The following is a 14176-nucleotide window of genomic DNA, read 5'->3' as shown; positions in this document are numbered from 1 at the left end:
CACCTCAGACAAGTCCTTAGAAAGGCAGCACAACCCCCCACCCAATAAATAAATAAATAAATAAAATATGAAGTGGGACCGAAGGATTCCAGAGCCTGGCTGAGGGCGACTTAGAAATAGCCTTCAGGATGGCTTCAGAGAGCATTTAGCAAAATGTGCTACAAGCTGTGGCATGACATGTCCCAAGGGGGGAAAGACAGAAAACCCAGCACTTTCAACCTGAAGAACATCAGAAGAGCCTGCTGGATTCAGACCAGTGGTCCATCTTGCCTGGCATCCTGTCGAACAAACTGGTCAACCAGCTGCCCTGGAGGGCAAAACAAGCAGGGCTTGGCGGTCCAGGCCCTCTACTGAGGCAGACTCCCAGCACTGGGGCACAGAGGCCAGAGCTGGAATCTCTCTTTCGAAAACCACTCTAGTCCTCAGGACTGTGGAAAGAAAACCAGCAGGCAGCATCTGCTAGGCCAGGCTCCAGAGAGCCCTCCCACTTTGTCCGGTGACCTGCTGGGTGCTCCCCCAGTACTGTTTGCATCCGGACAGGCAGTGTTATCCTTTGGGCTGGAAATGTTCTGAGTTGCCCTCTTTGTGGAGAGAGTTGAGATAAAAAAGTCACAGGGGGGAAAACCAGAAACATTCAAGCAACAGGGGTTTCCCCCAGGATTTCCCCCAAATTTTAGTAGAGAAAGATTGGGAAATTTGGGAGGCATTAAAAACACATTCTCCTATGAAATATTTTCTTAAGAACATAAGAACAAGCCAGCTGGATCAGACCAGAGTCCATCTAGTCCAGCACTCTGCTACTCGCAGTGGCCCACCAGGTGCCTTTGGGAGCTCACGTGCAGGATGTGAAAGCAAGGGCCTTCTGTGGCTGTTGCTCCTGAGCACCTGGTCTGTTAAGGCATTTGCAATCTCAGATCAAGGAGGATCAAGATTGGTAGCCATAAATCGACTTCTCCATAAATCTGAAAGCTCTCCAGGTGAGTGGCCGTCACCACCTTCTTGTTTTGTTTGGAAAAAAAGAGAACATCCTGCTTACAAGAAAAATTGTCACCTGGATTTATTCAGGTCAGGTGAACTGTAAAAAAGGGGAAGGTTCATGACCACCAGAAGTATGATAATGATGGGAGAGATGACAAGCTGTAAATGAAGCAACCCAGCCGTGGACAGCAGCTGACCCATTTCATCCTGTTCAGAAGATTAATCCGTTTGCGGGGCACAACTGTTTTCCACTCAGGGCTACAAGTGATGGCGATACGGCCCTTAGATTAGATTACCAGCAGTTGGGACAGCAAATAAAAATGGAGAGTTTATTGTAAAGAATCCAGTAAATGGGCTGCTGATAGCTCTGCCCGTATTGTTATCACAAGAACATTCTCCTTTGCCACATAATGGTAGCATCTGATAGACACGGCCGTTGCTGCAGGGGAAACCTCCCACGCATCAAATATCTACCAAAGGAAGGATGTTGCTGCAGATTTCAGTACTGGACACAACGCTATTTGGGCACTATAAATGTTGGCTCTTTGATGGGGCCAATGAAACCATTCTGCACTTGCCAACTCTCCTCCCAGCATGACTGTGCAAAAGGCAGTGGGGGGGGGGATGGGGAAGAGAGAGGCTTCCACCCACCAAAACACCCAGGCCCCCTTCTAACGTCATGCTTCAATAACTGGGTTTCAAAAGGGCCTGTAGACAAGACAGCATAGGACCGAGCAGACGCCGGTGAAACAGGCGTGACATGCAGCACTCTTTCTCCAGAACTCCTGCAGTTTATACTTGTGACAGAATTACAAAAGGTTTCTTCTAAACAGGTATTTTCTGAACTGGTTTACAAACAAGGGAGGAGATGTCATGAATAGTTCTTGGCCAAGAGTGCCATGGGGCCAGCCACACGAAGCCCGGCCGCATCCAATGTGTGCGTGAGGCTAGAGAGAATGCGTGACGGGGCAGAAGACTTCACTATGCTAACAGGATTGCAACCACCATTCTATCTAACTGGGCTAATCTGAAAGACTGGGCTGGCCTAATGCAGGGGCGTACCAGCCGCTGGGACATGTGTGGTCCCATGTCCCCGGGCGCCGGCCATTTAGTCAGTGGGGGTTGCAAAATCGCCCCCACCCCCTTCCCTCGTGCCCCACTTACCTTAGCTGGCGGCAGCGGTCCAGGACAGCCTGGTGGGGCTGGGCTGAGGGGCCTGCGGCAGGCTCCTGGCCCAGCTGCTCCTTCAAAAGTAGCCGAGTCAGCAGCCCCCAGCATGCCTTGCAGCCCCACCAGGCTGCCCAGGACTGCCGCCAGCTAAGGTAAGTGGGGCACCGGGGGGCACCCAGAGCAGTTGTTGCCCCAGGCACCATTTCCCCCCGGTATGCCCCTGCCTAAATGTAGCTGCTCAGTGAAACCAGATTCAGCGCACGCAAGTTTGCCCCTGAGCAACTCCAACCACAAGGTAGCTGAACAGCTGAAAAGGGAGAGCCCCAGAAGCAGCAGCCATCTACCCCTATACTGACTTGGAAGAACAGAAGCCAAATAAGCCAAGAGAAGTAACAGTACCTGGAAGGCAGGTGCATTCGTAGGTGGTGTCCCCAGTCTGGCGACAGGTGCCCCCATTCTGGCAGGGGGAGGGATCGCAAGGCACATAGAGGTGTTCGCAGTTTTGGCCTGTATATGCCTGCCTGCAGAGGCACTGGAAGGAGCCGATCTCATTGATGCAGGTCCCACCATTCTTGCAGATGGGTGTTGTGCGGCTGCATTCATTGATATCTTCCTTGCAGTTGGCTCCATGGAAGCCTGGTGTACACTTGCACACATAGCTTGACTCGAAAGGCACACACTGGCCACCATTGGCACAGGGGTTGGAGGCACACGGATCTGCCTGTTGGCAGGTCTTACCTGGAAGCCAAACACAGGGAACGTAGCTATTAGCCACCTGTCTGCGTCTACAAGGGAGCACAGGACCCAGCTGGACCTCTTCACAACAGCCTCAACATCAACAGGCCAGCGGCTTTGGTGAGGGTCAGTCTGCCTTTGGCCAACGCTAGACTGGACAAAGACTTCAAACACAGCACCACAGAACAAAAAGCCAAACAATCTTGTAGCACATAACAGTGATCGGAGAGATCAAAAGTGATTAGAGAGCTCGAAAGTTCAGGATTTGAACTTCCCAAAAAGCATCGCTTTTGAATGCTGGAGAGGCTGACATTTCCCTGTTCCCTCGAAGCAGCCTCCTTCTTGTCGGCCACCAACAATGAAGTGACCATTTAAGTGGCTGCTTCGTTCAATGAAACCCACGTCCCTGCGAGTCAGGAGGAAGACCACACCCCCACACCCACGGGGCTAACGGGATCTCTGCCCAGCTTCTCTGGAGAGCCCCGGTCAGCAACTTATGGTGGCAGAGAGCGACTGTGACCAGTGACGCACATGTTGCAGGCCACCCAACCAGCCTGACAGAGAAACCTGTCCCTTGTGCGTGTGTGCATGTGGCAGGCCTCAGGATGGATTTCACTCTGCCCTGGCCAACTGCTGCCCTAGTCAGGCATGGTGCAGCCTCAACTCAGCCGGCGGTGTTTGGGTGTGAGCCCGGCAGCAGCTCCTTCCTCACCTGACCAGCCTGGGGGGCAGCGGCATTTGTAAGCTGTCAGCGTGAGGAGTTCACAGGTCCCTCCATTGCGGCAGGGGCTGCTGAGGCAGACGTTCTCCTCAGGAGTCAGGCAAAGTCGGTCAGTGAAGCCCAGGCGGCACGTGCAAGTGTAGTCCACAGTGTTATCGCGGACAACGGCACGGCAGATGCCAGCATTCTTGCAGGGAGAGCTGAGGCAGGGGTTTGGCAGCTGGCAGCGGTTGCCGATGAAATTGTTGGGGCACCTGTGGACAGAAGAAGACACAGAAGGGGGTCAGGATGTGCTCGGAATGGAGAACTCAAAGCAAGTGGTTGCACCCTGAGGCAATAAATTCCTCAAGTCTCAGGGTTAGGAGGGAGGGAGAAGTCAGTCTGCCCTGAGCAAGAGCATGCTTCAGTCCCCAGAAGATCCTCCCACTGGCTTGGCACTCACTGCAGGTTAATTCCACGTGGGGGTGAAATGTGCCATCAAGGGCAGCCAACCCTTGGTGACCGCTCATTGGTGCTGCTGGCTGGCTGCAGAGCAACCCTGGCATTCTTCAGGGGTCTCCCACTCAAAAACTAACCAGGGCTGACTGCTTAGCTTCTGAGGTCTGATGAGATCAGGTTAGGCTGGGCCACTCAGAGGGGGATTATTCCAAGCAGGGCCAGCCCTCCCCTAAACCAGGGACAGCTTGCAATGGTCCCGAGCTTAGACATCAAGCATCTGGAGAGCCCTCATAAGTGGGCTATGGGCATTTTTCTCCCTTAGGGGAACTTCTTTCAAGTGTCCAAAGGGAAAGCAGCCCCCTTCCCAATTCTCTGCAGGAGCATGTGCCCACGCACACTTACAGAGAGAGACGGCTCCCCCAAGAATCAGAACCAGACACGCAGGAGCTCAAGCTGTTGGCTCAGGAGCATTTTTAAACAAGCATCCCCTGGCCCCCAGGGCCACCTGCTCGAACGCTTCCCAAGGGCCATAAACCTCCCACATTTCAGGCTGCCGGGCTCCCCACTGAGAACACAAAGAGAACCTCTTGGCATTCCTGAGAACCTCTTTTTCGCTTTCCTGCTCTTGACCAGAATCTTGCTCTGTGCTGAGGTTTCAAAAGACGAGCCAAGTCCCAGAAAGAGAAAAACCAAATAGGCCCCTTTGTTATAGCTGCTATTTCAGAAGAAAGCAGCGAGTCTGATTTCTGAAATCCTACACTACAGCTCTACGATTGAATAAATGTTACTTAAGTCACTGGAGTGCTTGAGCAGGAAGCAGAGAAGAGGATGAGAAAAGAATGCATCTACGAGCCACGGGGGGGGGGGGGGGGCTGCAGATCTAGGGTTGATGTCCCAAAATGTGTGTTTTTCACATACAACCACCTGCATACAAACATGGGCACAGATGTACATTTCTTGAAAAGACAGTTGCAACATGAATAATTTTACATAGCATCTTAGATCTAGCACAGACTTAAATAAATTAAACCACAACAATAACTGAGAATTCCTAAACCATTTATCAACTTCCTACACATTTACCTTCCCTGATATCGAGGAAGACCAATTGAACAGCAAAATATACTGAAATGGAAGACACTTGGAGCCCACTCCAAATTTAAAATCTGGAGGAGGAAGGTCCTAGATTTTCCCATTAGCACAGGTTATGTCAGGGGTAGGGAACCTGTGGCTCTCCAGATGTTCAGGAACTAAAATTCCCATCAACCCCTGCCAGCATGGCCAATTGGCCATGCTGACAGGGGCTGATGGGAATTGTAGTTCCTAAACATCTGGAGAGCCGCAGGTTCCCTACCCCTGGGTTATGTGCATAAAAACTGTTTTTCCAGTTATGGCAAGGCGGACTTCTGGGCAATGCAAATCTCTCCCTCTCACGGGAAAGCACACAGGCTCCGTCTGATGCCCACAGAACTCCAACACTCTTCTAAAACCAGCAAGGAGCATCATGCTCACCGCTGGCCAACGGGCGGCCATGCCGCTTGGAATTGGGACCAAGAGGAAACAATGGTAATTCCCCTCTTCCCGTCAGGTTAATTCCAGGCCTCAGAAAAATCTGCTTCACCCCATCTCAGAAAGGTAGCTCCATTTCCAAAATATCTTATTCTCAGTAGCAAAGGTATGGGGTCTAGCCCCCTCCCCCCAATGCTACACAAGCCAGACTCTTATCTCAGCATGAGCGACATTAAGGCAGCATTTCTTTATCTGTTGTTTTAAAAGCTCCTCTCATCTATCAAACGGTCATGGTCTAGCCATATGTTACCAGAAGCCAAAAGGGTCTGAACAAACTGGTGGGGGGGGGGGGGAGGACTCTGGAACTACACCAACCACAGAGATCGAATTTTATGGTGTAGGAGGTGTGACAGGTATACATTTGATAGATTAGACAGCTACATTAGACAGCCAGATAGACAAATGACAGCTAATCTCCAGAGGGTGATTTTACCTTCAATTATGGTTTTTAAGCAGGGGTGAGTTCAAAAACAGCACAATTTTTTTGGGGGGGACCTCATTCTTTAAGATGAAAAACTCAAGATATTGGGAGGGGAGCGTACATTGTTCAACACAATGTGTCAAGGGAGATGACGTATGTCAGTCTCATAGCCAATTGAATCCCAGTAACTTAAATGCTTCTGTTTCAGAATTATATCAAGATGGAGGCCTCCAACACTGTGGAAAATATGGTAAAAAGGACACCCAGCAGGTTCTCTTACATTACAGCCAATCCACTTAGTGAGGAATCAAACAAGAGCACCTTAAAGAGCAACCAATTTTAAATCCAGCACAATGTGAGGGGTTGGCCTGTATGTTTGCCCAGGGAGGCCCCACTACATAGAGCGAGAGAAGTGTCCGACAGTAATCATGATTTTTGCTGCAGCAGAGCAAGACGGCCATTCTTGGGAGGAATTCCAGGGCACAGCAAGCCACACCTAGCGGGAGTTTTGGAGCTAGTGAACGGTCACTTTTCCATTGACTGAGCCCTTGTTCCAAGCCCAGTATCAAGCACAATCCCCTGCATTGCTCAAGCAGCCTTTAATCCCACGAAGCAACTTGTCTTCCTTCCAGCTCGTAAACCCAGCTGGAGGGGGGAGTCGCCTCTAGCTCTTCTTGCCTGCCCCCCCCCCCCCCCAGTCATATTCCTCCAGTCCTCATCACTCAGTTCTGGCCATGCACCCCCACCCCCCAGCTTCGTTATTCTTAATATGAATTTAAGAATTGAACAAATTCAAACACAATTTCAAAAAGCATGATTTATTTTTGTCCCATAAATCCAAAATGTCTATTTTCAGCAAAAGCTCAGATTGGCAGTCCACAATCTTTATACACATTATGTTTTAGATGCATGTCCTGCACGAACATGACGAACACGAACATGCATCTAGAGATGTTCTTGTTAATGGGTTTAAATAACAGGTGGGGAATGATCAGCAGGATATCAGGGAAAACTTCTGAACAGCGAAGCCAGTTTTGTGGTGGAATCCGTTGCCCAGGGGCAGGACGGGCTCTAACTCCTTGAAAGTGCTTAAGCAGAAATTGGGCAATTGTTTTCCAGGGATGCTTCAGGTCACCTGCTGGGCGCAGGGGTTTGGACTGAATGGCCTGTAGGCCCTTCCCAAGAGTTTGATCCTATGATTCTCTGAAGAGCTGCAGGGTCGGAGGCACTTTTCTGCCAAGACAGGCTTGGTGCTGTGGAATGTGTGACTCCTGCCTCTCAGCATCATCGGTTTCCCAACAGCACAAATCTTACTCCGATGAATAACTGCAGCCTCCCCCTCCTCCCCCCACCCGCCCCCCCATGCAAAGCAAGCAGCCCAAGCCCTTCAGACCCCCCCTGAGGGCACACAAGGCCATGATGCTGCCTCCCTGACGCTTCCTTCCAAGGGCTCCACTGCGGTGGCTGGTCTGTGCCCGGGACTTGGAGGACTCCAGTAAACTCTATGACTGGCTCAGCTGGAACCAGTCAGGACTGAATGAAACTCTAAGCAGGGGCTAGAAGGGAAAATGGTCGGAAGGAAACCCGTGAGGGCCGGCAGATCTGAAGGGCTGTTAAGGACCAAACATCCTCTTCAGCAACAAAGGTTGAGGAGGGAGCTGGTCAGGAAAGGGAAACATCCCCCCCTTTTCAACCCCCCCCACCTTTATTGTTCAGGCCTTGGGTGAGAATCTGCCAGGGCTGGACGATCTTTCAAGTTAATGAGATGGCCTCATCCAGACCAAGTGAAAAGAAAAATGGGCACAACAACAAAACCAGGGCATCTGCTGGGCAGACAAAAGGTTGTGGGGAGCAGGTGTGCATGTTAATTAGAGGGCGGCAGCAGCAGCAGCAGCTGCCACCCCCACCCCCCACCCCATGAGCCTCCCATGCCGGCTCAGGAGCGGAGCCAGCCAGCCAGCCAGGGAGGAGGGACGAAGGGTGGCCCAGCCACACGGATCTCTCCAGCGATTTCAGCTGGCCTCCCTGGTGGAAACCTGTTGGGTTAAGGACACACACACACACACACGCACGCACGCACGCACGCACGCACGCACGCACGCACACACACACACACACGAAGGCACAATGAAGGCACACTGGCAGCCTCAGCATTCTGCGGGGGGGGGGGGGGGTTCCTCTATGAAAGAGCAGGGAAAGGAACCCAACTGGCTTCCAGCACACTAAACTGGGACACAGATGCGAGGGAAACATCATTGGCCACCTATGGAGGGTGGTTGGATCGACCAGTCTCTCAGACCTACCTGTCAGGCTGCTGCAGGAAGACACACCGTAAAGATCGACCCACGGCTGAAATAATTAGGGGCAGCTCAGGACACTGAGAGTGGCACAACTGACAGAAATTCCACACACACTTTTTGTGACGGCTGGCTGACAAAAGATCCCCCCCCCCCCAGTAATATCCCAAGTAATCCAAGAGGGTCTGCCTAGGGAAGGAAGGCTTCCTATCTACAGAAGCTGGAAATCTCTTCCAGGAGTGCAAAACCTAAGACATCTGGTGTTCTGCCTGGGCTTCTTTTCAACCGCTTTCATATGATATTGTCCCCCAGGTTTGTCCTGTGTCCAAGTCCCCTCCCACACTGCAATTCCCAAACCTGATTTAATCATCATTTTGGAGATACAGTCAAAGTGACTTTGGACTTCCCTGGGACAGGAAGGTACCTGTTTTCCAGGGCCTGCCCCCATTAGCCATTTTCCCTCAGTTCCTGCAAATGCCTTTTTTTGCCTCTACAGAAGGGCTTGTTCACACTTTTGTGTGTGTGTGTGTGTTGGGGGCGGGGGATCAGGAATAGCTGCATGGTAATAACTTTATAATAATCTATTACAACAATATCCCAATCCCCATTTTTCTTTTAGTCACCCTAGCCCAGTGGTCCTCAACCTTCCTAATGCCGCAACCCTTTAACACAGTTCCTCATGTTGTGGTGACCCCCAACCCTAACATTTATCCATGTTACAGATGGAGAACACTGATGCAGAGAGTCTTAGGCGACCCCTGTGAAAGAATCATTCGACCTCCAAAGGGGTCGCGACCCACAGGTTGAGAACCGCTGCCCTAGCCCTTTGGGGAAAAATACTAGCTGCACATTTCTCCTTGAAACATTGCAAGTATAAATATTAGGGACAGACTCCTTGCCTGCAGATGGCCCAGCAACATCAAGCACAGAAACATGCAGATTCAAGCACAATTTCCCAGCAAGGCCACCTTCCATTTGCCTTTCACTTCAGCAGAAAAGAAAGAGCAACTCATGTGTGTGTTCCTGCAGGGCAGGGGCTTGGGCTTGATGGCCCTGGTGGTCTCTTCCAACTGTGACCAGGCCTGGAAAATTCCAGCCAAGCTGGTCAGGTATGATGAGCCCGTGGGTTCAGTCACCTCAGCATGTGAAGCTGACTGACTGACTGAAGAAGTGTACATTTTATTACCATCAGAAGGTCAGTAAGAAAACCAAACTCTTTGACTGCTGGAGCTACTCCACTCCCTTTGAAGAAAGCACATAAGGCCATAAGGCAGATCAGAGCAGGGGTGTGTTTTCCCAAGTTCCATGCCCAGCAGAATCCTGCTCAGAAAAATTGGTACACAAATGGTAGAGACGATCTTTTACAGCCGTACACCAGCAAAAACACCAATAATTCTAAACTCATTATTTTGATCTTGGGTCGTAATAAACTGAAATTGAGACACATTATTTAAGGATGAGTGGATACAGGATAGTTGCCCAGAGTCTGCACTGAGAAACAACAAGGCTTCAAAGAGAATCCAAACCAAATCAAAAATTCTGTGACTAAACAAAATTAACCAAATTCAATGCACTTGTGTGTATTTCACATGAAATTTATTCAAGATTCAATTTTGGAAGATGCACATTTTTGGAAATGAGCTCAGGGGGTGCTACTACAGAAAACCTTGAGAATTCGTGGCAGGAGATTGAGAAAGAGGCCTTGTCCAGTGGGGGGGGCGGGCACTGATCCATCAAACAACACAAAATGGTGCCAGATTGGCTCAAGGGCTTGGGCCAGTGGCCTCAGAACTGGCAGCTGAAAATCCTTAGCCCCAACTCTGCCCAGAGTGACCACTCAAAGCAAACACATTTTGCTGCTACAAGAACAAACTTTACTGCATAAACTCAAAGTGCATGTTTTACTCATACAAAAGATGACAAAAATATATTTATATAGCCCCCATATTAGAGATGAAACATTGGTTGAGTAGAAAGCAGCACAGTGGAAGTCACACACTGATTGCAATAACAGCTCTGAACATAAGAAGTATTATATAATCTCTGTAACCAATACATCAACCTTGAAATGTAGTCCACCAGGACACTCCATATATCGCTGACTGAGCAGCTTCCTTATGGCAGCCTCACGGACCCACGAACTGAGTCTGGCAACCCACAAGGGGCTTAGTAAACCTGACTCCACCACCTGCCTGGGCCTGCAAATGCAACTGGGTTGTCAAATGATGAGCTTAAGGCCACCTGCCACAGCAGAGGCAAGCAGAACTGTGGTGTCAGGGGCGTAGCTAGGGAAAATGGAGCCTGGGGCAAAATCTGAGTTTTGCAACCCCCCACCCCCCAGCGTCCCTCCCCCACCACAACATTTTTTGCACCAGGTCATCTCAAAGTCACCATCACATTATAGAACATGCCCCAACACACAAATCTGAACACACCCAGGGCTCCCTAGTTTAAACAACATTGAAAGTGATGTTATTTTTTGAAGGGGGGAATCTACCCTGAAACAGCATCACTTTCAATGTTGTTTAAGCTAGAGAGCCCAGATTCTCCTTTTAAATCCACCTTAAGGGCTCCCTAGATTAAACAACATTGAAAGTGATGCTGTTTCGGGGTAGATTCCCCACCCACCCCCCAAACAGCATCATTTCCAATGATGGTTATTGTGGGTTTTCTGGGCTGCGTGGCCATGGTCTGGTAGATCTTGTTCCTAATGTTTCACCTGCATCTGTGGCTGGTATCTTCAGAGGTGTATCACAGAGAGTGTCTGTTATATACTGTGTCCAGACTTCTCTTATAAGGCCACACAGCCTGTAAAACCCACAACAACCAGTTGAATCTGGTTTCAAAAGCCTTCAACAATACTTTCAATGTTTTTTTTAATCTAGGGAGCCCAGATTCTCCCTTTAAATCCACTCCAAAGGGGGTGGATTTAAAGAGAGAATCTTGGGGAAAATTTGAGGGTGCCTGTCAGGGGATCAATGTTTAAGCTAACAGTACCAAACTTTTAGGCTATCTTCAGGAGACTCTCCTGATGAAACCACCCAGGTTTAGTGAAGTTTGGTTCAGGGGGCCCAAAGTTATGGACCCTCAAAAGGGTAGCCCCATCTACCATTAGCTCCCATTGGAAACAATGGGGGATGGGGGCACCTGTTTTGGGGGTCCACAGGCACTTTGGAACCCTGAACCTACACCAAGCCTGGAGTGAAGTATCCCGCTCAAGAGACTATCATCTATGATGCACCCAGGTTTAGTGAAGTTTGATTCAGAGGGTCCAAAGTTATGGACCCTCAAAATGATAGCCCTATCTACTATTAGCTCCCATTGGAAACAAAGGGGGATGGGGTCAACCATTTTGGGGGTCCATAACTTTGGACCCCCTGAACCAAACATCACCAAACTTGGCTGGTATCATCAGCAGAGTCACCTGACAATAGCCGGAAATTTTGGTGCCACTAGCCTAAAAACTGCACCCCTTGCAGGCCAAAAATGGGGAAAACCCTAAAAAATAGAAAAAGCCACAAACGAACCTGCAATTTTTGTGCCCACCAGAAAGGGGTGCCCGGGGCACTTGTCCCAGATGTCCCCTTGATAGCTATGCCTCTGTGTGGGGTGGGGTGGGGTGGGATGGGGGGTGCTCCTGATTTGTGGCTCCGTCAGCCAATCGATGAACTACAAAATTTATGTTACAGACATATACACTATTGCTAAAATGTAAATAACTTTGACTGCAATTAATAGACTACAAAGTATTTAATGATTAAATAATCTGGCATTTTCAGTGTTATTCAGGATACATGTTCTATGGTAGCAATAATAGTAATTGGCCCCATCCTAGTATTGTTTATGTGTTTAATTGAATTTTATAATGTTAATTATATTTTAATTGTTTAAATGGTTTTATGGTTTTTATGATGACCACCTTGAACACCCGGATTGGGTGGAAAGGTAGTACAAAAATATTAAATAAAATAAACAAACTGGCAACTCTTACTCTAATATTGCATATACATATATTTTTTCTTACAAAAAATGAAGTTATTTTTTACCTTGAGATTCTATACATGTCAAATAATACAATTTTATATGCAAAATAAGTTATAAATGATGCATTTTATGTTGTTCAATCCATGAATTGCATTAGCTGAACATTCAGAAGTCAAAAGTAATGACTACTGGAGAATTACTCAGTTTAAGAGTGGACAATGAGGAAATGGAAATCTATTCCTTGTTCTATTTGGAACAAGGAAAACTATTCCTTGTTCGTGTTTCTATTCCTTGGCTCCTTCATCAACCAAAAGGAAGACTTCAAACAAGAAATCAGAAGGAGATTGAGACTGGGAAGGGCAGCTATAAAAGATCACAAAGTGTCAGGATGTGTTGCTGGTGACAAAGATCAAGATATGATACAACAACTTTCCCTATTACTATGCATGAGTGTGAAAGCTGGACAATGGAGAAAGTTGACAGGAAGAAAGTAGATTCCTTTGAAATGTGGTGCTGGATAAGAGTGTTACAGATACCCTAGACAACCCAAAAAACAAATAAGTACGTTCTAGATCAAATCAAGCCTGAACTTTCCCAGGAAGCTAAAATGACTAAACTGAGGCTGTCATACTTTGGTTACATTATGAAAAGACGAGTCACTAGAAAGGACAATAATGCTAAGAAAAGTTGAGAGCAGGAAAACAAGAAGACACAGCAAGAGATGGGTTGACTCAATGAAGGAAGCCACAGCCCTCAGTTTGCAAGTTAATGATAGAACATTTTGGAAGACATTGATACATACATACACTTGATGGCATTTAACACACACAAGTATTGCATGGTGGTGGAAAGGGCCATCAACACAGTCGATTTATGGTGACCCCACAGACATTCAGAGAAGGTTCGCTACTATTAGCCTCTATGTGGGCTGAAAGAGTTCTCAGAAAACTATGACTGGCCCAAGCTCACCCAGCAGGCTTCATGTGGAGGAGTGGAGAATCAAGCCACGAGACCACTCTGGTTCTTAAGCATTGCATATATTCCAACTTTTCCCAAAATTTCTATTTTAAAAAACAGAACCAAATATTTTTCCCTGTGACTTCAACATTTATAACAATTTAACATAAACATGACTTGTTTCACTTTACCCCATCTGAAACTTTTTAAATGAGGTCTCTCGAGCCGTCTCAGAGCTCCCATGGGCTTGACAGGAACTGAGCCTGCAGCTCTCCTTTTCGTGAGCCAGATCACTGGTCAGACCCTTTCACCACCTCTTCTTGCCTATCAACTGGTTGCCGCTGCTCTCACACAAACCGCTCCAGCAGAAATGGCCCTTGCTCTTTAACTAAGCAGGGCTGTTCTCGCGACCATATTTCTGAGGGTACCGAGTTGGTCTGCAGCTGGTCGGACTCCAGTCCAGAAGCACTTTAAAAACCAGGAAGATTTTCAGGGGGCAAGCTTCCGATAGTCAAAGGAGCTCAGACCTCAAAAACCCTGCGGCATCTCGACCTGCAAAACTTGAGGTAAAAGAAACCTTTGAGTTAGTGGAGCTCCTGAGATCACTGGCAATGTCAGGCCAAAGGCATGAAGGTGCCCTGACTGGATAAACCCCTCCTGCTGACTTGGGTTCAGTTTGGTTGTGGTGGGCTTTCTGGGCTGCGTGGCCGTGGTCTGGTGGATCTTGATCCTATCGTTTCACCTGCATCTGTGGCTGGCATCTTAATTTCTCTCTGTGATACACCTCCGAAGATGCCAGCCTCAGATGCAGGCGAAACGATAGGATCAAGATCCACCAGACCACGGCCACACAGCCCAGAAAGCCCACCACAACCAGCTGAGTCCGGCCGTGAATGCCTTCGACAA

At 48.6% G+C, this 14176-nt stretch overlaps 1 protein-coding gene across 1 annotated transcript in view; it reads right to left on the bottom strand.

The window, feature by feature from the left end:
- The window catches only part of NOTCH1 (notch receptor 1), a 98742-nt gene that overhangs the window by 48429 nt on the left and 36137 nt on the right, over positions 1 to 14176 (bottom strand). Inside the window, 2 exon segments of the mRNA XM_048512189.1 lie at positions 2548 to 2886; positions 3596 to 3858. Coding sequence (XP_048368146.1) covers positions 2548 to 2886; positions 3596 to 3858 — 602 coding nt within the window.

This window comes from Sphaerodactylus townsendi, linkage group LG12, assembly GCF_021028975.2.
Source record: "Sphaerodactylus townsendi isolate TG3544 linkage group LG12, MPM_Stown_v2.3, whole genome shotgun sequence".
In the NCBI taxonomy this organism is placed as follows: Eukaryota; Metazoa; Chordata; class Lepidosauria; order Squamata; family Sphaerodactylidae; genus Sphaerodactylus; species Sphaerodactylus townsendi.
The sequence above is the reverse complement of the archived record's forward strand: the minus strand, read 5'-3'. Positions and strand labels throughout refer to the sequence as shown.